Source organism: Aotus nancymaae, unplaced genomic scaffold (assembly GCF_030222135.1).
Source record: "Aotus nancymaae isolate 86718 unplaced genomic scaffold, 86718_ANA_hifiasm-v0.15.2.pri h1tg000003l, whole genome shotgun sequence".
NCBI classification, from domain to species: domain Eukaryota; kingdom Metazoa; phylum Chordata; class Mammalia; order Primates; family Aotidae; genus Aotus; species Aotus nancymaae.
In genome coordinates this window covers 37,378,192-37,401,028 of record NW_026988414.1, presented here as the reverse complement: position 1 = coordinate 37,401,028, position 22,837 = coordinate 37,378,192, and the positions used below count along the sequence as shown (strand labels likewise).

General features: G+C 44.2%; 1 protein-coding gene across 4 annotated transcripts in view; it reads left to right on the top strand.

Annotated features, from left to right (window-relative positions):
* The window catches only part of UNC13B (unc-13 homolog B), a 234,758-nt gene that overhangs the window by 200,250 nt on the left and 11,671 nt on the right, over nucleotides 1–22,837 (top strand). For all 4 annotated transcript variants that reach the window (XM_064380317.1, XM_064380316.1, XM_064380312.1 and 1 more), the window contains 13 exons: nucleotides 1,453–1,527; nucleotides 2,324–2,543; nucleotides 4,887–5,114; nucleotides 5,694–5,835; nucleotides 8,207–8,376; nucleotides 8,815–8,930; nucleotides 9,272–9,435; nucleotides 10,039–10,189; nucleotides 11,612–11,680; nucleotides 13,092–13,181; nucleotides 13,532–13,660; nucleotides 19,386–19,513; nucleotides 20,160–20,245. In XM_064380317.1, coding sequence (XP_064236387.1) covers nucleotides 1,453–1,527; nucleotides 2,324–2,543; nucleotides 4,887–5,114; nucleotides 5,694–5,835; nucleotides 8,207–8,376; nucleotides 8,815–8,930; nucleotides 9,272–9,435; nucleotides 10,039–10,189; nucleotides 11,612–11,680; nucleotides 13,092–13,181; nucleotides 13,532–13,660; nucleotides 19,386–19,513; nucleotides 20,160–20,245 — 1,768 coding nt within the window. The remainder of the gene's footprint in view (nucleotides 1–1,452; nucleotides 1,528–2,323; nucleotides 2,544–4,886; nucleotides 5,115–5,693; nucleotides 5,836–8,206; nucleotides 8,377–8,814; nucleotides 8,931–9,271; nucleotides 9,436–10,038; nucleotides 10,190–11,611; nucleotides 11,681–13,091; nucleotides 13,182–13,531; nucleotides 13,661–19,385; nucleotides 19,514–20,159; nucleotides 20,246–22,837) is intronic.

Genomic DNA, 22,837 nt, shown 5'->3' with positions numbered 1-22,837 from the left:
TTCCATTTATCTTATCATTTGTTCATCTTCTTTCTCTTTCTTTCTTTTTTTTTTTTTTTAAATAAAGACGGAGTCCCACTGTGTTGCCCAGGCTGGTCTCAAACTCCTGGGCTCAAGTGATCCTCCCGCCTCAGCTTACCAAAGTGCTGGGATTACAGGCGTGAACCATTATGCCTGACTGCTCCTTTCTAATGTACCCCTTCTTCCACCAGCTCTTCATCTAACCAGTTGAAGATAAATTCTGATGCCATCTCTTCTTTAACACCATTTTCCTTTCCTTAATTGTCTCTCATCTCCTCTTTTTTTTCTTCCTCTTCTTCCTACTTTTTTTCTCATCCTTTCTCACTGCTTGCCCACCAGCAAGTATCTGGTTTATTTCTTGCTTTCCCTCTCTGTTTTTTGCCCTTACCTATCTTTGGCTTTATGGCATAATACTCCTTGGAGTAGGTGCTCTAGGCTTTGAGTCCTGGCCAGCGGTCTGGGTTGAAGACAGGTTTTAGGGGACAGAAGCAGAGTGGGTTGGGAAATTCTCCCTGCTTTGAACTATAAGAAAGAACCTCTCAGTTACCTCTGAAAGTTTTCATGCCCTTGCAAGACTTTAACATCATGTTGTTCTTTCTCTGCTGTCCTCTACACAGGCTATGGTGAGTGTTTCCAAAGCCCTTTCCCATCCTCTTTAAAAGTCCGCATCCCAAATCACTTGGGCCCTTCCCAGCTGTTCCTCCTGCATAGGCTGATATTATGATTTCTGTCTTTTCAGTGTTCTCTGCCTTTAGATAACCATGTGCCTCTCCAGGGGCTGCCCCTAAAGCTTGGCCTTGGCAGACACATGGGGCCCCTCTATGCAAGAGAGTGGCTAGCAAGGCAGCCCCAGCTCTCAGACTTAACTCCTTGTCCTTAATTTGACTGAGGATTCAATGCCCCTTTCACTTGCCAAGTGCCCTGCTTATAGGCTTCCTGGCCTCTGCAGCCACCCAGGGATTAAGTGGGCTTGGGGAGGTGCCAAGGGATAGAGTTTAGCATGGAATCATTTTTCTCAATAATGACTCTTGAATGTGACTCTGAACAGAGTTGTGTGTGCCTCTTATTCTTAATTACTTGCTTCCTACTGTAGTTTTAAGATTTTCATTTTCCTTTGCCTTCCCATAAACAAGGAGTTTCTGCGGGATAGGACACCTAAGAAGAATGAGGGAAAAAGAAACTCTTTGGATGATAGATATCCTGAAGAAAGTGCTGTTTTAACATAGTTAGGGTAGCCCCCTGAGGGCCTTGGGTTTTGCATCTTAACCTGGGACACTAGTTACCTGTTAGGACAGTTGCTGTGAGTGACAATAAAAATAGAAAGTACTGTATTAAGCTGTAGTCAAGTGGCTTTTATTACTGAAGCTCCCTTCCCAGAACTTTGCCAGCCCTTGGTGGTGGTCATGGCTAACAGCAGATCCTGTCTCACAGTCACTGGTCCAGTCCCGGAAGGCAGGAATCACTTCTGCAATGGCTACACGTACTTCTCTTAAGGACGAAGAGCTGGTAAGTGACCCATGTGCTTTGGTAAGTCCACTGGCCTCAGGACTGTGTCTCTGTAGCCATACTATTTAATAATTGGGAATTCTGGGAATTCAAGAGTGCTGGGCATACAATGCTGATGAAAAAGATAGATAGCATCAGGTGTTAGTTTTCCACACTGGGAAAGACAAGAGAGTCTAGATCAGAGGTTAAGCCCAGGTCTCATATTGAAGGGTGTGATCACTGAACTCAAGGGTTTTATGAAGAGCCTAGTATCTTCTGTTTTCTTAGAAAGTATGAATACTGGAACAAGGCTCAGATCCAGCATCAGGTCCAACCTGTTTTGGACAACCAGGAGCACAGTATATTTGGGCCTCATTCTGTAATTCTGGGCCAGGATAAAGCATCTTATCCATTGCCAGAAGAGACATAAAATCAAGGTCCTAATTGTCCCACAGGGTCTCGGTTCTCTCCTTGCAGGATCCAGAAGTCATGGGGGGCAGGCATGGTGGCTCATGCCTGTGATCCCAGCACTTTGGGAAGCCGAGGCAGGTGGGTCATTTGAAGTCAGGAGTTCAAGACAAGCCTGGCCAACATGGTGAAACCTTATCTCTACTAAAAATACAAAAATTAGCTGGACGTGGTGGTGTGCACCTATAATCCCAGCTGCTCAGGAGGCTGAGGCAGGAGAATTGTTTGAACTTGGGAGGTGGAGGTTGCAGTGAGCAGAGATCATGCCAATGCACTCCAGCCTGGGCAACAGAGCAAGACTCTGTCTCTGGGGGGAAAAAAGTCATGGGATGGGGTATATGTCTTTCAGAAATCCCATGTGTATAAGAAAACCCTGCAGGCCTTAATCTACCCCATTTCGTGCACCACTCCTCACAACTTTGAGGTCTGGACAGCCACTACCCCAACCTACTGCTATGAGTGTGAAGGCCTGCTCTGGGGCATTGCCCGGCAGGGCATGCGCTGCAGTGAGTGTGGAGTCAAGTGCCATGAGAAGTGCCAGGACCTGCTCAATGCTGACTGCCTGCAGCGTGAGTACCCTGCGGGGTGAGGGGTGGGAGGTGGGGCAGCAGGGGCTCTCCAAAATAGTCTGCAGCAAAGAGCTGGGATGGCTGAACCAATCATTCCCCAAGACCACCTGATTTTCAAACCTTATCCTTTTCAGAGAAGGTATGGTCCTGAATCAAGGGGCAATGCCTTTCCAAATAGTAGGTCTTACACTATCTTCTTCTAGCACCTTTAGGAAAAGTTCTTTGAGCTTTCTGTGGCCTTCTGGTGTAGCTAGAATCTTTTCTAGGATTCAGTTGATTCCAGAGACTGAGGTTTGTAGTGTATACACCACAGTGACCTTACTGTCCAAATGACAAAAGCATGTTTAATCAGGATCTGAGACTAATGAAAGGAAATAAACAGAGTTTTGTGGGGTTCCAAGCCCCATAGAGGAACCTCCTGAAGCCTAGAGTCTAGGACTCAGAGAAGGCAGCATTCATTGCTTGCTTTTAGACAATAGTGTCAGGAATAGAATTGTCAAATGGATCTGGCAGAGATCCAGAGGGAGAGTATGCCAGACCCCATGGCCTTGGCTAAATATATGACTTGTCCTGCCATGATGGAGTGGGGAGAATAGGAACAGGAAAAGCTGTAAGTTCTTGTCAGAGAAAATGAATTAGGGCTCAAAGTTCATATCTCCTTGCTCCCCTCCTGCTGGGCTTGCACTCATGTGGCTGGACCCCAGGAAAAGCAGGGGTGGAAGAAGTGGGAAATTATTTTCCTGCCCTCCAAACCTCCCAGGTATTACCCACAAGCTAAGCTGTAGCAATAAAAGCTTTAAGGATTGTGCTAGGGAAAGGGAAATTTACTTAAGACCCACAAGCACTTCATTATCTCAAGGACAGCTATGATATATAAACGGGGACCAGGGAGAAGCCTTGAGAAATTATTTATGGAAAATGTCCTTTGAAGAGCCTCAGATTGGTGCCAGTGGCATGGCTAAGTTAGACATGAAGAGACAGGTAAGACAGAGTCAGCAGAAGAGATAAGTCTCTGAAAAGACTGCCTGAAGACAAATGCTAGTAATGACTTGGCCAGAACAAATTATGAAGGGGTGGCAAGTGCAGGTGCCAGAGGGCCCTTGCCTTAATTGCTGAGAACTAGCAACCAGGTTGGCTGCATAGGCTGGTTGCTTAAAAGTGCTGCTCTGTAGCCAGGGTACCTAGCTTCTCAAGAGTCTTTAAGAGGTCTCAGTCCAGGGAAGTAGTGCCTTGTATGGGATATGCTAAATGGCAAGAGTAGGATGCAGCCCAGATAATTTTCCATTTATCAGAGAATATCTTTTGCCTAAGGCTTCTGTGATGCACAGGGTGGAATGAAATGCCCTTCTATGGGCCTCCCTGGGCATAAAACCTGTTTCCTATACTCCCAGGGTTAGGACACATATGTTGGCCTTTATTTTTTGCTCAACTTTTTAGAGTAAAGGCCTAAGCCTTTGGGGACTAGAGAGAAAGACAAGATCCAGTCTACAGTACCAGTAAAGGAAGAATGGCACCCCACCTGCTCCTCTGACAAGCCTGGTTTATGAAATATACTGGAGTCTGTTCTGTCATGATCCTTTGACAGCAGGAAAAGCCTGCTAGCCTGTGAGAAAGCTAGCTGGGGCCATGGCTGGTAAAGATAGCTTTTGGCCCTGTCAGGGTAATAATGATGGTTATAATAATAATAATGACCATTTATTGCATACCTGCTAACTGCCAGGCCCTGGGCTAGATGCTTTATATATGCTATGTAAAATAATGCTTATTAGAGAGGTAAGCACTATCATCTTCTCTTAGAAGAAGCCAAGTTCACCAAGCTAGGAAGGGTGGAACCAGGATTCGAACTCTAGTCTGTCTGACACAAAAGACTATGCTTTTCTCACCATACCACACTAGTTTCTGAGATTAAAGGCACTGGAGCCATAGGACAGAAGCTAACTGTGTGCCATGACAAATTCTGGGGTTTGAATCATGCTTGGCAGTTGGATGAGATTGGTGGTGCTGTTGTGCCCACCCATCACCCCTCTGTGATAACTGAGACACCCTTTGTGATATTTTGACCTTAGAGTTGAAGAGTTGGCAAAAAAATTTCAAGATATACTAAAATACTATAATGAACCCCATAACAATTATCAAGATTTTGCTACCTTCTGAATTGCATTTTAAAATTCCGCTGGCCAGGCAGCAGGCCCTATAATGTTAACATTTCCCAGAGATATCCCAGTCCCCCTTAGTTTCTCCACTGCCCTGCAGCCTCTCCCAGGCCTCATTCCTCAGCTCGACTCTTGGTCTGGTAGGTGACCTGTTGTTTAATCCTAATTTCTGTTCCTGACCACCCTTCAGGGGCTGCAGAAAAGAGCTGTAAACATGGAGCTGAGGACCGGACCCAGAACATTATCATGGCCATGAAGGACCGCATGAAGATCCGAGAGCGAAATAAGCCAGAGATCTTTGAAGTTATCCGGGATGTCTTCACAGTGAACAAAACTGCCCATGTGCAGCAGATGAAAACAGTGAAGCAGAGTGTACTGGATGGCACCTCCAAATGGTCGGCCAAGATTACCATTACTGGTGAGCAGGCCAGAGTCTGAGAGGACAGGAAGGCCTGGGCTCTGGAGAAGAGACTGGGGAAGAAGCATCCTGAGCATGAGGGAACAAGGAATTGGGGAGAAAGAAAAAGGAAATCACTGGAAAGGAAAGGCATCGTAATTCATCACTCCTCCTTACCTAGACCTTGGTGCCAGGAGAGGCAAGACTGTGATCTGCAAACAACATAAACCATAATACAAGGATTTGCTAACAACCTAATGCTATAGACTTGGCTAACAGTTTGACATTATAAGAGGTGGAGGGAGGGGAAAGGGGAAGGACGGGAGTCAGGGAATAGTTAACCTGTTTAATAACTGGGTAGGGCTGAAGCATGTATATATCAGAGGGTATAAGGACCAAAGTAGAGATAAGTTGTCAGTTAGGGCTTGGGTAGGGAGATGGGATGCTTGGGCTTTGAGGGAAAGGCTGGTGGCCCAGGACAAAGAATAAATATGGAGGAATGGGATTATGGTTTCTGTGCAAGTTGCATAGAGCATATGAGTAGTGCTGTCGAGGGCTTCTGACCTACTCTGAAGCCTCCTATATATGCTTGGGTTGCAGTGGTGTGTGCCCAAGGCCTACAAGCCAAAGACAAAACAGGATCCAGTGACCCGTATGTGACTGTGCAAGTTGGCAAAACCAAGAAGCGTACCAAGACCATTTTTGGAAACTTGAATCCTGTTTGGGAGGAAAAGTTCCATTTGTAAGTCACAGAGAGCTTTGTCTTACCTGGGACTGTGTGTATTGGGGGAGCAGTATCACATCCTGTCATTCTGGGCTTGAGCTTGAAGATTGGGCAAAGGCAGGGGAAAAAAGCCATTTCTCTCATGCTTCACTTAGGCATCAGCTACTCTTTCTCTGGTTTTCTTCTTGTGACCTGTTGTGTCAGGGTTACTGTGCCCATGCCCTGTCTTCACCAGGGCTATTAAAGGGGCCTTAGGGCACTCCATCCTGCTTTTTCTAGCACTAGAAAGATCTTACTACTTTACTGCTCAGTGACAGAACCAGGGACTGACTGCCTTATTGTACCTCCTGCCATTGCCTAGGATGGTATAGTAGGGTTAGGCTTTCATAAGGAAGGCTCTTAAAAGGAGTGGGGAGAGAGTATCCTTGTCCTAAAACTGGGTAATTCTGGCTTGAAGGTGGGAATGTGGGTTCTGAAGAAGTTGCTGTTTCCCATAAGGGAAGTGTTTCTTCCTGCCTAGCTTCCACCATCACTTATTTTTCCATTATCTTACTTTCTTATAAACTATTTCTTATGACAGTAAAGGATGGTTATTGAAAAATGGCAAACTAATGTCTGGAGAATCCACATGCTTTGTCATTCCCCAATAAGGCCTAGGGTCAGGATTTTGGATCTGAATCAGCCAAGCAGGCTGGCTATGTAGAGGCCTTCTTCTGTTGGCTCCTCCAAAGATTCATGTAGAAAGGGATTAGGGCCAGCACGGTGGCTCACATCTGTAATCCCAGCACTTCTGGAGGTCGAGGCAGGTGGATCACCTGAGGTCAGGAGTTCCAGACCATCCTGGCCAACATGGCAAAACCCCATCTCTACTAAAAATACAAAAATGAGCCAGCCATGGTGGCAGGAGCCTGTAGTTCCAGCTTACTTGGGAGACTGAGGCAAGAGAATCCCCTGAACCTGGGAGGTGGATGTTGTAGTATGCTGAGATCATGCCACTGCACTTCAGCCTGGCAACAAAGCAAGATTTCGTCTCAACAAAGAAAGAAAGGAAGGAAAGGAGGGAGGGAGGGAGGGAGGAAGGAAGGGAAGAAGGGATTAGGCTGGGTGCAGTGGCTCATGCCTGTAATCCTAGCACTTTGGGAGGCCAAGGTAGGCGGATCATGAGGCCAAGAGATCGAGACCATCCTGGCCAACATGGTGAAACCCTGTCTCTACTAAAAATACAAAAAATTAGCCAGGTGTGGTGGTACATGCCTGTAGTCACAGCCACTTGGGAGGCTGAGGTGAGAGAATTGCTTGAAACTAGAAAACGGAAGTTGCAGTAAGCTGGGATCGTGCCACTGCACTCCAGCCTGGCAATAGAGCGAGACTCTGTCTCAACAAAAAAAAAAAAAGAAGGGGATTAGGATATAGTAAAATTAATCTCCAATCCAGAGATAATATTAATAGCTACTGGGAGAAGCACCTGTTTCTTTGAGAATCTGAATAGTTCTGCTTGAATTCTTCTTATGAGTAATTTAAAATGAACTGGCTCTTGGCCATTTTTGCCCACTTTTAGTAAACTATTAAGTTCATGCTCTGTACAAGACACTATAACGATGTCTAAAAATGAATAAGACAATCCGTGGCTTCAAGAAACTCATTGTTGATTTGTCTATTACCTTCCCATAGGGCGGTAGTTATACTGAAATATTTTAATGGAATGTGGAAAGATATCATAAGAACATAGGGAAAGGAACAGCACATTTTGCCAGTTACAACTTTTGCATGAAACAACAGAACCCAGAAAGTAACTGTTGGAGAGGAGAGCATAAGACAAGACCTGGGGAAACTCCTTTCTCCAAAGCAACCCCGTTAGAGGAGATGACAATTCAATGGGATGTGATAGGATAATATAGAAGCTCACCAAGCACATAGTTAGGCAGACGGGAGAGTTAGATAGAAAGCTGAACAGATATAACCATATGGGCCTACCATGAACGTGTCTAGCACCTTTACTGACTTTGTGTCTTGGGCTCTGAGGATGGTGCTAGCAGTTGCTTCCTGGAGCTCCATGGCACATCTAGCTATTTTCCTCTTGGTGTCACTGATACAGCTACCTGTACAGGAAGTCAGAACTGACCTTCATTACTCTTCCCTCCACCCCTTGCCCTTTGTTCTAGGACAATAAGAACCGTATAGTGGTAGATAAAGCCACCGAGGCCAAGGAATGAAGAGTCGTTTGCTGGGATAGCCCACCTTGCTTGGAACTTTAGTACTGCTGTCCTCTGACTTCTCCTGTTCAAGGGTCTCAAGTGCAGTTGACGGAGCTTTTGGGGGGGAATAGGAAGTAACAGGAATTGGCACTACTGGGTCTGCCCCTAACAAAGCCTGCCTAATTCTCTCACAGTGAGTGCCACAACTCCTCTGATCGCATTAAGGTGCGTGTATGGGATGAGGATGATGACATCAAGTCAAGAGTAAAGCAACGCCTAAAGCGAGAGTCCGACGATTTCCTAGGCCAAACCATCATCGAGGTTCGGACGCTAAGTGGCGAGATGGATGTCTGGTACAACTTGGGTGAGGAAACTGGACCCGAGAAAGTTGCTGAGAAGGGAGAGCTTGAAGGGGACCTGGGAATAATCCTTCTACCAAAATCACCATCTGTCCCCAAAGCATATCTCTATACAGAGCCTGTCTCACCTGCAAAGAACTGACTATGGGGAGGGATGGGGGACAGAGGAGTGGCAGTGGCTGCGACTCACTCTGGCTGAACATTCTCTAGGTTTCAGAAGGCCCTTTAATCTTCATACTAGTGCCTTTGTTCCCCCTGCACACTCCTGTTCTCCCACCCAGCTAGTTCCAGGGTACTTGTGGAATATGTGGTCACTGGAGTGATTCACCCTATTTTCTGAGTCCTTGGGTTGGCCCCTTCTTTTCCTTGGGTTAAGCCAGAATGAGACTGTCTATGCTGTCTAGTTGCACTGGTGTCAATCTCCAGTCTTCTTTCCTTCCTAGAGAAGAGGACAGACAAATCGGCCGTCTCAGGGGCTATCCGACTACAAATCAGTGTGGAGATCAAGGGGGAGGAGAAAGTAGCCCCATACCACGTGCAGTATACATGTCTCCATGAGGTGAGCCAGCCCTTGGTAGGTGGGGGATCAGAAAGCAGTGCTGAGAGAGGCCTTTGGCCATAAGTAGGATTGTTAGATGGTTGGGGATCTGAGGCCCAGTTTAAATTTCGTCCTTGACTCACTCTGCTACCCTGGAGAGCCCAAGTGACTGAACCCAGACTGCATTCTCTTCCACTAATGTGAGAACAGCCTACTGGGGCCACAGGAGGAACTGAGCAATGACTGGAAGGACGGAATTTCTGCGGAACCCTATTCACACTCTCCTGGGCCTTACCACTAAGTTTGTTTTTGTTTTTCATATGTATTTAACCCATTCCGTTTCTCTGCTCTGTCTCCTGCAGAATCTTTTCCATTATCTCACAGACATTCAGGGCAGTGGAGGAGTCCGCATCCCTGAAGCTCGAGGAGATGATGCTTGGAAGGTGTACTTTGATGAGACAGCCCAAGAAATTGTGGATGAATTTGCCATGCGTTATGGCGTCGAGTCCATATATCAGGCCATGACGTGAGTCTCTGCTGGGGCTCTGGGAAGTGGCCACTAATCATTGGGGTGGCTAATGAAGGCACACTGATATGGTGGGCAGGTCCTTAGTGGGTAGCATGCAGTGATTCCTTTACTTTCCTCTCTGAGCTGTGTGGGATGGGTCTATGCCCCATGGGAATGTTTTTGTCAGCAACTCATGGAAAAGTATTTTTGTCTGCCTCAGAGTTGAGGGAACTCTGCAGGGAAAAAGGCATGCAAGAGTATGCAACGACAAACCTGTCTAGACATCACAGGCCTTAGCAGACAGGGTATGTGTGCTCATGTACACATATTAGACTGGCCTGGGGAGTCAAAGAGGACACAAAACTGCAGGGAAAGCATCTGTGTATGGAGCAGACCGGGACTCTTTGAATGGGAATTCCAGATTGCTATGAGAAGCAGGTTAGCCTTTCTATCAGTGAGGCTGCCCCTAGAGCTGTACACAGAAAGCAGCCCTAGGCAAGCAGAGGGTAGCAATTGCCCTGGCTGTGCTTCATTTATCCCATAAACTTTTATTGAGCTCCTGCTTGGCTTTTGCTGCAAGCCCTGAAGAGTCTTTGAGGATGAGTGTGCTGTGTTTTTTAGGCACTTCGCATGTTTGTCATCCAAGTACATGTGTCCTGGTGTGCCAGCAGTGATGAGCACCTTACTGGCCAACATCAATGCCTACTATGCCCACACAACTGCCTCTACCAATGTCTCTGCATCTGATCGCTTTGCAGCCTCCAACTTTGGGGTAAGTATCATGTAAACACATACGTCTGCATTTGTTACCAATTAATTTGATTTGTCTTGGCTGGTCCTATAGAGTTGCTTGATGTACTTAAAGTTCAGATAGTTGCCACCTTTATAGATGAACCTTGTTTCCTTATGGGTATGCAGACTATACTAATAGCCTCTCCTCAGACACAGATAAAGGAGAGAAGGTGGTTGGGCGTGGTGCCACCTGGGCTTAGCCAGAATCTCTCTGGGTCAACAACTTGATTGAGTTACCATATTCTTCCATATTCTTCAGTCTTGCAAGTCCACAAAGGGATTTTTCTCAATCTTGTTCAGTCTGTCTGTGACAGATTCATATTACTTAAGTTTATATGAGACTGATGTCTAAGCAATGATGCCAGTATGCACCTGAATCTATCCCTTTTCTAGTGTCTGTACGGTTATCCCTATCCAGGGCGTGCTCTTCTTGGGTTAAGGTACTGAGAAGTTGAGTCATTACCTCAGAATGTCACCTGACATTAATTCAGTATAAACCAGATGAAATATTTCTGACCCACCACCACAAAGATTACTATTTTGGGCATAAAATTACTGATATCATCCCAATTCATTGAGTCTGTGAGCCTTGGTTTTCGGTACTAATGATTTTTTTGTTGTTGTTGATAGAGTCTTTCTGTAAATGAATTAATGTAATTTATTAAGCCAGTCAAATATTTGTTCCATTTTGCCTCATCTCATTATGTATTGTCTTAATATCTACTCGTATAATCAATATATGAGTTCTAGGAGTGTGATGCGAAAATCCTGCAGGCACATGATTCCACGTTTAATTATACTTTTTCCATGAAAATCAGCTATTAAAAGAGTATATATTAGATATTTTAACATTTAAAAAGTATACACTATGGGAAATGTGGAATGTGGTTTAAAGAGAAACCCCTTCATGCCTGTCCCATTATCTTTCAAATGCATCAGTTTCTCCCTCCCATCATCATGCTAGGCTGTGGCTGTATAACTGTTACACACTACCCCGAGATAAGTCAGGAGACCTCAGACTCAGAAACAAGTTGGGGAATGTGTTTGGAGTTTCTTCTTATCTGACTAAGATAAATTACAGTCCCAAAGGGATAGGGATGCACTGGTCATGCCCTGTTGACTCTTGTATAAAAGGAGCCATTTCTCCTCCCAGGGACTTGGCTTTTTCCTTGTCAGTGTAAGATTTCCCAGATTGGCACAGAGCTGCAAAGAGATAGAACAGGGGGACCGTCTATCCCATTTTTCCCTTACACTGGTGGTTGTTCTTTCCACAGGCAGGGTTATGTCTCCAACCCAATGCCTCCCCAGTCTGTCTACTCTTCCAGAGGTGGTTGTTTCTGTTATAGTTTAGAGGACTCAGACACAGTTTCTCTCTTTCTTCCCCATTATTTCTCACTCTCAGAAAGAGAGATTTGTAAAACTGCTGGACCAGCTGCACAACTCACTGAGGATTGACCTCTCTACATACAGGGTGAGTGAAGACATGGCTGTGGGAAGGATGATAGATATCAAGCGCAGTCCCAGAGATACTGTAGGCCAATCTTGGCTATAAAGATTAAGGCCAGGGAAAACTGGTCTGTGTCATCACATCCACCCAAATGGCCAATGCTGCTGACACCTGTGGTTCTCTTAACTCCAAGGATCATGTGGTGTATAAATAGCACATGGTGTATGGTTGCTTTTTATAGACAGTTGGCTTTCTAACCTCACTCTTAACACTCTACTAAACTCTCTGGTGACATTCTCATTAGGGAGTTTCTTGAGGATAATCTCTTCCAGGAGTAACCTTTTAAAAAATTAAATACTTAATTACATTTCCTTTTTGCATTTTTCCATACTCTCCTCATTTTCCAGGGGAGGTGTGAGAATCTGGCTAGGGGGAGAGAGAGTAGCTTGGCTTTTGCAAATAATTTGTATCAGAGATCATGTCCATTCCTAGGATAAAGGGAGGAAATAGGTGTAGTAGCAGGGTGGGTACCTGGGACAGGACAGAATAAGGAAATGGGCAGTTTCTCAGTTCTTCCTATGTTAGATCTTAGAATGGCTTTATTACTTGCTTTAAAATGTTGTGAATTTTCAGAACAGGCAATATATGCACATTAAAAAGTAAGTATAAAAACAACCTTAAAGTCAAAAAGAAGTGAGGTTTTAATTATCTGCACTCGAGTGCCCTCCATTTGCACAAATAATGACGGTTGACTGTCTATCTTATATTTGGCATATAAGTAGCCATTTGAAGGTTTAAAAAACTGACCATTAAAGTGAAGAGAGTCTCAGCATTTCCCTTCAGCTCTTCATGGCAGCTCCCTCCTAAGACTTGTGCCAAAGTGAATGAAGTAAGGATGGCTGGAAATTCCTAAGGAGCTCACTCCAAAAGCAGTTCTACTCAGAGATCTGCCATCTGCTGGCTGCAGAACAGTAGACGAGCTGGGGTCTATTGTATGGAAAGTACAGGTCCTGGACCTCAGTTTGGTCAGTAGTGTGGCTCCACTTATATTCCAGGATATACAGTTAGATTGTAACTTTTGAAGAACCCACTGTTTGTGTGTAAGACTCTTTATCCAAGAAAAGCATGTGTATAAGTGTGTGTGTGCCTGTGTGTTCTTTTGTACAAGTGCTTATACATTGCATGGAAAGTAGGGCTGGAGGGAGGATGTGTTGCTTTCTAGGGTGGGGAGTATTAACCCCTGCTTTTGGCAAGAGCCTGTTTGTATCAGTAGAAAAGAAAGAGGGAGACCTGTAACATTAAGTGTTTTTGCCCAGCTTAACTAGAGAAAATACCAGTGAGTAGCAATTAGGGAAGCTTTTGATGTCATTACTTTCGGCAGGGAAGGTTATCATAGTCCTCTGTTCCTTTCTTACATTTGCTTGATTTGCAACAGAATAATTTCCCTGCTGGGAGTCCTGAACGGCTTCAGGACTTAAAATCCACAGTGGATTTGCTGACCAGCATTACTTTCTTCAGAATGAAGGTAAGAAGTGGACTGGGCTTGGGTGGTGCTGGGCTGGAGATCTGGCTACAGGAACATGAAGAATAAGAATCACTGGGTAGAGTCAGAGGCTACAGGATTCATCACCTCTAAGCTTACGTTTCTGTGTACCTGTTCCCTGGGTTACTTCTGAGAGAGCACATAGACTATAGATCTATGAGGATGGGCTGGAAGTTTTCCCTGTCAGCTTTCCTGGCAATTTTGTCACAGGGAAAGGTCTAGGGATCCATACAGGGATGAAAGAATCTAGAGTAGGTTTGGGGTAGTGCTAGGAGAATATCCCACCCAGGTGAGCAGGACCTTGGGCCCATATTTCTTCTTTTAATTGGCAGGTACAAGAACTGCAAAGCCCTCCAAGAGCTAGCCAGGTGGTAAAGGATTGTGTAAAGGCCTGTTTGAACTCCACATACGAATATATCTTTAACAACTGCCACGACTTATACAGCCGCCAGTACCAGCTGGTAAGAGGTTTGGGATCAGGTGGGGTCAGCTGTCAGTGGCTCTTTGGAACCTCAGCTTTCCTTCATGATGGTGATGGAAAGGCACTCAGAACAAAGTACTTGATGTTCTCAAGAGTCAGTGAGTTGTGGAGTATAAACCATGTAGACCATGTGAGATACGTGGTTGGAAAGGGTCCCCTGGGCAAGATGAGACATACCTGAATTGAACAGAAATGGCAACAATAATGGTGCTGAAGAAAGTAAACCTAAATTCATGCACAGTTCAGGGGTTGAGTAGGTGAATTCTCAGTCTATCCCACAGTCTTTTTTTTCTCCCTCAAGTTTAACTTTAGTCTTAGTCATGCGGACCATGGTAAGTTCTGGGTTGCCTTCCTCTGAGATCTGAAGTGGACTCTCTGAGCTGCTGGCTCCTGGAAGGTTTACTTTCCCCTTTAATCGCTCCTCTCTGAAATGTGTGGTTCTTCCGGGCATATTCATCCACTGGCTATCAAGGCTGACCCTTTCCTTCTGTGAGGCTGTGAGACTTGTTTTAGCCTGGCATCCTAAGTCAGTACCTGATGACTTAGTACATTTTCCTAGATCCTTCTAATAGTATCCTCTCTCCATGCTCCCAACTTATTTTAAAGCCAGAACTTACTTCTAGCTCCAGTTACTCAGTTACAGTTCCAGTCTTAGGAGTTTCTTGCTGACCATACATTTGCAGTGGATTCCCTTCAGTCCAACAAATATATATTTAATGTTTGTTCTAGGCCAGCTCTGAGGAGAACACAGTTCTCCTTCAGTAAGTTTGCAGTCTCATAAACATATATATACCTCCAATCAAAGGAGTCTGTTTGAAGGGCCTTAAAAAAGGGATAAAATTAAAGGAATTCCAAGGAGGAGAACAGTCTTTTCCCATTCTTGATCAGATGCTGGGAAAAGCTACATAGAACAAGGGACGTTTGAGATAGACCTATCTGGACAAACAATGATGGCAGGACAACCTAAATCTTCTGGACGTTTATCTTTAGGTAAATACATCCAATTTGTGAAGCCTCCTAGGAGTACTCTACTAAAGACTAAGATCTTGTTCATACTGCCTCTTCTCATTCCCAAGTGTATTTTCTGTGCCAGCCATGGATTTAAGGCTTCTTCCTTTTAAGATTTATAAAACTTCCCATTGGTTCTGAAGTCCATGGGAGGTTTTCCCGAGGGCTTTGTTTTACTTGATACATTTTGGGCTCCTCTGTCATCTGTCTGTGGAGGCTCTCTGGTGGAGGCAAGATACTGTTCTCAGCTTTGATCTTTCAACTATGCAGAGTCTGTTTGAATATTTGGCTCTATTTCCCACCATGAGAATGAACTCGACTTTGCAAGAGAGTTCATAAACTATTCAGGGATACCCTTTGGCCTTTGTATTTTGATATCTGCTTTTTACTTTTTCTCAATTTCATTTTTCCCTTATTCCATATATACATTGGCGTAAAATCTTGATGTCTTTTGAAATTTCCATCTATTGACCTTAAGTCGTTAGTTTATTCATCCATCCATTCACTTATCATACAAAGCATTAGACATAAAGTTGAGTTAAGAGACATTTCAGCCTTTAGGGATCTCATTGTTTGGTGGAGGTCAGGGCAAATTACTATATTTATTGTTTTTTGTTGTTGTTGTTATTTTGTTTTTAACTGCATTTTATTATAGTTGTAGTTTTCTGATACATCTATACCAAAGATTCACAAAGGGTGCTCTGGGAGCCCAGGCCAGGGATGTCAGGAAAACCTCTCAGAAGAGGTAAAGTTCAATCTGAATTTTGAGGAAGGAGTAGGAATTAGCTAAAGAAAGGGGCTGGAGGGAAAGGGCATACCACAGAGAGAAAATAGAATTTTGGAGGCACAGAATTATGCATGAGTATGTTAAAGAAGTATATGCAGGCTGGGCGTAGTGGCTTATGCCTGTAATCTTAGCACTTTGGGAGGCTGAGGTGGGCAGATCACTTGAGGTCAGGAGTTCAAAACCAGCCTGGCCAACATGATGAAACCCCATCTCTACTAAAAATACAAAAAAATTAGCCAGGCATGGTGGCAGGCTCCTGTAATCCCAGCTACTTGGGAGGCTGAGGCAGGAGAATTGCTTGAACCCAGGAGACAGAGGTTGTAGTGAGCCAAGATCACATGCCACTGTACTCCAACTTGAATGACAGAATAAGACTCCGTCTCAAAAAATAAAATGAAAAATAAAGAAGTATTGCAACTTATGGTACTTACAGCATGAGGCTATGAGATTCAGCTATCTAAGATCAAATCTTAGTTCTGCTCTTTACAGCTGCATGACTTTGGACAAGTCATATAACCTTGCTGCCCTTCACTCTCCTCATCTGTAAATGAAGGTTATAATAATTGTTACTCAATGGAGTTGTTGTGAGGATCAGATAGGATAATGTGTGTAAAGGTCTTAGCAGGGTGCCTGGCACATAATAAGCAGTAAATAAGTGGTGGTGGTGCGGTGATAGATGGAACAAAAAGAGTTGTAAGGTATGAGGTTGAGAGACAGTCATATTCTGGAAGATAGAAACTAAGGAATTTAAACTTTTTTTTGTGGACATTAGTTTTTTTTTTTTTTAATTACTGTATTTTAAGTTATGGAGTACATGTACAGAACGTGCAGGTTTGTTACATAGGTATACACTTGCCATGGTGGTTTGCTGCATCCATCACCCTGTCATCTATGTTAGGTATTTCTCCTAACACTATCCCTTCCCTATCCCCCCACTCCCTGCTATCCTTCCCCCAGCCCCTCAACCCCCGACAGGCCCAAGTGTGTGATGTTCCCCTTCCTGTGTCTATGTGTTCTCATTGTTCAACACCCACTTATTAGTCAGAACATGCAGTGTTTGGTTTCTCATTCTTGTGTCAGTTTGCTGAGAATGATGGTTTCCAGCTTTTTCCATGTCCCTGCAAAGGACCTGAACTCATCCTTTTTTATGGCTGCATCGTATTCCATGGTGTATATGTGCCACATTTTCTTTATCCAGTGTGTCATTGATGGGCATTTGGGTTGGTTCCGAGTCTTTGCTATTGTGAATAGTGCTGCAATAAATATACGTGTGCATGTATCTTTATAATAGAATGATTTATAATCCTTTGGCTATATACCTAGTAATGGGATTGCTAAGTCAAATGGAATTTCTATTTCTAGATCCCTGAAGAATTGCCACACTGTCTTCCACAATGGTTGAACTAATTTACACTCCCACCCACAGTGTAAAAGTGTTCCTATTTCTCCATATCCTCTCCAGCATTTGTTGTCTCCTGATTTTTTAATGATTGCCATTCTAACTGGCATGAGATGGTATCTCAGTGTGGTTTTGATCTGCATTTCTCCTAGTGATGAGCTTTTTTCATATGTTTGTTGGCCGCATAAAATGTCTTCTTTTGAGAAGTGTCTGTTCATATACTTTGCCCACTTTTTGATGGGGTTTTTGTTTTTTCCTTGTAAATTTGTTTAAATTCCTTGTAGATTCTGGATACTAGCCCTTTGTCAGATGGGTAGATTGCAAAAATTTTTTCCCATTCTGTTGGTTGCTGGTTCACTCTACTAATAGTTTCTTTTGCTGTGCAAACCTCTTTAGTTTAATTAGATCCCATTTGTCTATTTTGGCTTTTGTTGCCATTGCTTTTGGTGTTTTAGTCATGAAGTCCTTGCCCATGCCTGTGTCCTGAATGGTATTACCTAGGTTTTCTTCTAGGGTTTTTATGGTGTTAGGTCTTATGTTTAAATCTTTAATCCATCTGGAGTTAATTTTTGTATAAGGTGTGAGGAAGGGATCCAGTTTCGGCTTTCTGCATATGGCTGGCCAGTTTTCCCAACACCATTTATTAAATACTGAATCCTTTCCCCATTGCTTGTTTTTGTCAGGTTTGTCAAAGATCAGATGGTTGCAGACATGTGGCGTTATTTCTGAAGCCTCTGTTCTGTTCCATTGGTCTGTATATCTGTTTTGATACCAGTACATGCTGTTTTGATTACTGTAGCCTTGTAGTATAGTTTGAAGTCAGGTAGCGTGATGCCTCCAGCTTTTTTTTTTTTTTTCCTTAGGATTGTCTTGGCCATGTGGGCTCTTTTTTGATTCCATATGAAGTTTAAGGTGGTTTTTTTCCAATTCTGTGAAGAAAGTCAATAGCAGCTTGATGGGGATAGCATTGAATCTATAAATTACTTTGGGCAGTATGGCCATTTTCATGATATTGATTCTTCCTATCCATGAGCATGGAATGTTTTTCCATCTGTTTGTGTCCTCTCTTATTTCCTTGAGCAGTGGTTTAATACAGCTAACAAGGGAAGTGAAGGACCTCTTCAAGGGAATTTAAACTTTATTGAATGCTGTTGAAGGGCTTTAAGCAGAGGAGTAAGACTTTGAGATTTTCTTTGTAGAAAGATCACTGATAGCTGCAAGGAGGAGGGATTGGATTGGAGATCAAAGACCAGTTCAGAAATCCATAAATGATATAAGAGCCTGAGCCGGGATAATGACAGAAAAAAATAAAAGGAAGAAATGTATTCATGTGATATTAAAGATTCTTTCTGGGTTTCTAGTAATTTCTTGAAAATGCAGGCTAATTAAGGACTGTGGAGGCTTTTCAGTGACATGACATCCCACATAAAGGCCCTGTTCCTGTCCTTCTATGCCTTTGTCTTAGTGGGAGATAATGTGTGTTCCAGCTTCCCTGTGGTGACTCCTACTTCCCTTTTCTGGGCTCTGAATATAAAGTGATTTCTCTTTACCTGAAAGCCACCATTGTATTCCCTTGTCTCTTCCCAAGCAAGGCCCTTTCTTTTTTTTTTTTTTTTTGAGACGGAGTTTCGCTCTTGTTGCCCAGGCTGGAGTGCAATGGCGCAATCTTGGCTCACTGCAACCTCCATCTCCTGGGTTCAAACAATTTTCCTGCCTCAGCCTCCTGAGTAGCTGGGACTACAGGCGTGCGCCACCATGCCCAGCCAATTTTTGTATTTTTAGTAGAGATGGGGTTTCACCATGTTGACCAGGATGGTCTCGATCTCTTGACCTCGTGATGAATCCATCTCGGCCTCCCAAAGTGCTGGGATTATAGGCATGAGCCACTGCGCCCGGCCGCAAGGCCCTTTCTTATCCAGCTAGCCAAATATCTTCCTAGATGTAGTTCTTCCCCCGATAACTTCAGAGAGTCAAGGGAAGTCCTACTCCACTGAAAGGCTGAAATGCACACTAGATCTGTTCAGTAGTTCCTGCAGAAGTTGAAAGAGCTTCTCAGAGCTGAGATATGTATGTGTGGTGGTAGTGTGGTGTCAGTGGAGGAATACGACCAGAAAAGGAGGGCTGCCTGCCTGTGGGGGCCACACAGGACTAGACCTACTTAGTGAGGCTGGCAGGGCTGTTAGCCAGGGAGTTACTCTGCTCATAGCAACTGAGAGAAGGAAGAAGGAGGATGGACATCTTTATTTCTCCTAGACTGACCAGGTTTGTCAGAGCAGTGTCCTGGGGCTGAGGAGAGAAGTTCTCAGGGATAGGCTCCCTGTGTCCAGGGATCTCACAATAGTCATTCTTACAGAACAGGAGTAGGTTTGTGGAAGACAAGCTCTAGGAGAGGAAAGGTCCATGATTCTACAGGAAGAGGTATGGGGAGGGGAAGAGAAAGAGGATCATTGGAGACATTCTCCACATTCTACTCTGACTCTCCCTCTCTCTCACTGTCTCTTCTGGATCAAGAAGCAGGAACTACCTCCAGAGGAACAAGGGCCCAGCATTCGGAACCTGGATTTCTGGCCGAAGCTCATCACACTCATTGTGTCAATCATAGAGGAAGATAAGAATTCCTACACACCTGTTCTGAACCAGTGAGTATCACCCTCTTTGGCCCTGTATGTTGGTGGTTGGTCTGTCCATCTGTCTAACAACCTCTTTCTTTCCTGTTTCTGTATGTTTGCAGTGACACCTCTTCTTCCTGTCCGTCCATCTGTCCCTCTGTCCCTTGTATCTGTCTGGGTAACTGTTTCTGGAGACAGGTGTGGAAATATAATGGGGGTCCCTGCCCAGACTGAGCCAATCTCCCTGAAGTGAGAGGCTTCTGGGATTGTGGCTGCCATAGGAGCCCCAGGGGATCCAAAGACCGTGTGTGTATGTGTCTGTCCACTGGGAATAAAGTGGGACTTCTTCTAGCCCACCCCCTTGCCCTTTCTCCTCCAGCTTATTCAGCCTAAGCCTGCTTTCTAGCCTTTACCTCTCAATTCCCTGTCTTCTGGGCATCTTCTGCCCCAGCCCCATCTTGCCTACGGGGCTACCCCAACTTGTCCTGTCCCCACTTTTCCTGCCACTGGCCCCTGGACCCCTGGGGCCCTTTTCTCCAGATTGGACCTAGCCCTATTCCCTAGGATTCTCCTCTCTCCAGTATGACTTCCAAAAACTAGGCACTTTAGCCTTGAAATGAATCAAATCAAGTGGCTCTTGCCTTATTCTCTGACTTTGGTTTCTTCTGTGACCCAGGTTTCCTCAGGAGTTGAATGTGGGAAAAGTCAGCGCAGAAGTGATGTGGCATCTGTTTGCCCAAGACATGAAATATGCATTGGAGGGTAAGGGTCTGTTCAAATCAGTGGGCTGCCAGGCTCCTAGCCCAAGCTCCTCATTCACTATCCCTTTCCTCTTCTAGACAACTACAAGTTCTGGATGAGTGGGATAGTGAGAAACTAAAGGAACTCTAGGCCTGGTGGGAGGTAGGCCCCAGGAGACCTTGGGAGGGCAAAGTTGCAGCCAAAGGAAATAATGAAAATGGCTTTGTGGATGTAGGTTCCTCCTTCTAGCTTTGGAGCAACTGCCTGTTCAAGACCTTCCCAGCCTAGAGATCAACTTCTCCCATGGTGGGTGTTCTTAGGTGGCCTACTTCCTGGAGAATGGTCTTGTGAAACTTCAGTTTTAAAGAACCAGAGAACCTTAAGTACGCAGATAGATACAATTGTTTTCTTATGCTGAGGACTCTCTGGTCTGGCTTTTCTTGAAAGCTGCTCTGGATTAGTGTTACAATGCCAGGAAGATACTTCTTCCCTCACTTCTCCTGTAGAGCAGGGTCACAGGCAAATTATTATTCATCTTATTCATTCAGTTTGTTCTTTTATTCATTTCCTACTTTGGTCCACAAAGATATCACTCCCTACCTGTATCAGACCTTCCCATCTGTACCCATCTGTACTCACCTATTTAGCAGCCTTTCCTGCCTGTTATGTATAGTAGTCTGTCTCCTCAGTCTGTGAAAGCCCATCTAGGAGGAGGAGGAGCCATCTGGGCAAGGACAAAGCAGAGTCTGGATCTGTTATTTGGGTGGGATGGCAGGGCGGATCAACCACCCTCAGACTCTTAAATTTGTGAGGTTTAGAATCAGTGAGTCTTGAGACTGAAAGAGCCTTGAAGATCTGTGTTACATTTGAGCCAGCCACAGACTACACATGTGTATTCTGTAATACAAGCCCAGAGCAGGGCTCCCTGCTGTTAGGCCAGTGAGGAGGTCACCTGTCTCTCCCACCAGATGCTACTTAGCCTGATGAGGAGTACAGTCTCAGTTCTTGAAGAACTCCAGCTCCAGTGGGTTTGGGTTAAAAGAGAAAATACCTGTGAAAAGTGAATCAACTCCATAAGAGAGGCAGTGTGAGGTGGAGCAGAGGTTTTCAAACAGAAGTATCTCAGGAGCTAAGTTAAAGGGAAACCCAGAGGCTAGGCTTCTTTTACATGATGCCAGCTCAGCCAGCCCTGCTTTTATCAATCTTACATGGGATTCTAGATGAGATTTTTTTTGAAAGGGGAGTTCTGCTAATATTTAAAACAAACACAAAAGGATTCAAAACTTCTACTTTAAGAGAAAGAATTAATGTTGGCCTGATTTCAAACCTCAATTTCACTGCCTACATTGCAGGGTGAATTTGGTCCAAACTAAATTATTGTGAGCTCCCATTTTCTCATCTGTAAAATGGGAGTGATGATAGCATCTATTTCTTTGAACTGATGAAGTACTGAGATGTTTATTACATGGTTAGCACATTGCCTGGCACTTACTCAGCACTGACTACATCTTAGTTATTAAGAACAGTAAGAAACCATTGTAGGCTCATGAGCAGAGATGCAATATATTTATTTTAATAGATATTTTAATACGATTTACTTTTTAGTAGCATTTTAATAAGATTTACTTCAGTGGGAGATGAGGGCAGCAGGGAGAGACCAGAACCAGAGAATGCAGATGATGAAAAGCTGTTGTAATAATTTAGGGATAGAGGGCACTGGGATTAAAGAAGAGAAGTGGAGAGAGGAGAATGGGCTTTGAAAGACATTGAAAGGAAGCCAGAACAGGACTTGGTGATTGTCAGAATATGGAGGGCAAGAGAAAGGGAGGAGTTTGGAGGCCTGGATGATGGGAGAGTGGCATTGAATCTGACTATAAAAGGAAAGTTGAAAATGCTGTCCTTCGCCAAATATTTTGTAAGTTAACATTACTGAGGTATAATTTATGTACAATGTAATAAGACTACTTTAAGAATATAATTTGATGAGTTTTGACAAGTAAACCCATCTGTGTAACAACTCTCCCAATTAAAATATGAAACAAAAGTTCCTTCCTGCCACTTTACAGTAAATCCCCACTCCATTCATCAAATGTTTATTGAATATTTTCTTTGTGCCGTGCACTGTGCTGATTATTGGAATCCAATGAGATAAACGAGGCATAGCACCATCCCTTAAGAAGCTCACAGAGCAGTCTAGAAAACAGTCATATAAATTGGCAGTTAATCACGAAGTTATAATGCCACAAGAGGAGTAAGCATAGGGTGCTGAGAGCACAAAGGAGAACCATGTAACCCAGACTCTGAGGACCTAGAAAGGCTTCCTGGAGGAGGTGATATACAAGCTGAAACCTGAAGGGCAATAAAACTTAGCCAGGAGAGTGGTAGTGATAAGAAAGAGAGACACAGAACATTTCATGCAGAGGCTGGGATCTAGAGAGAGCTGGCATGATTGGAGAACTGGAAGCAGCAGTAATTCAGTGTGACTAGCACTTCAGAGGGTAGGGAAAGAAATAAATAAGACATGAAGATGGAGAGATATGACAGTCAGATCATGAAGGAGGTTGTAAGCCCTGCATAGGCCTTTGGACTCTTTTTTTTTTGAGACAGAGTGTC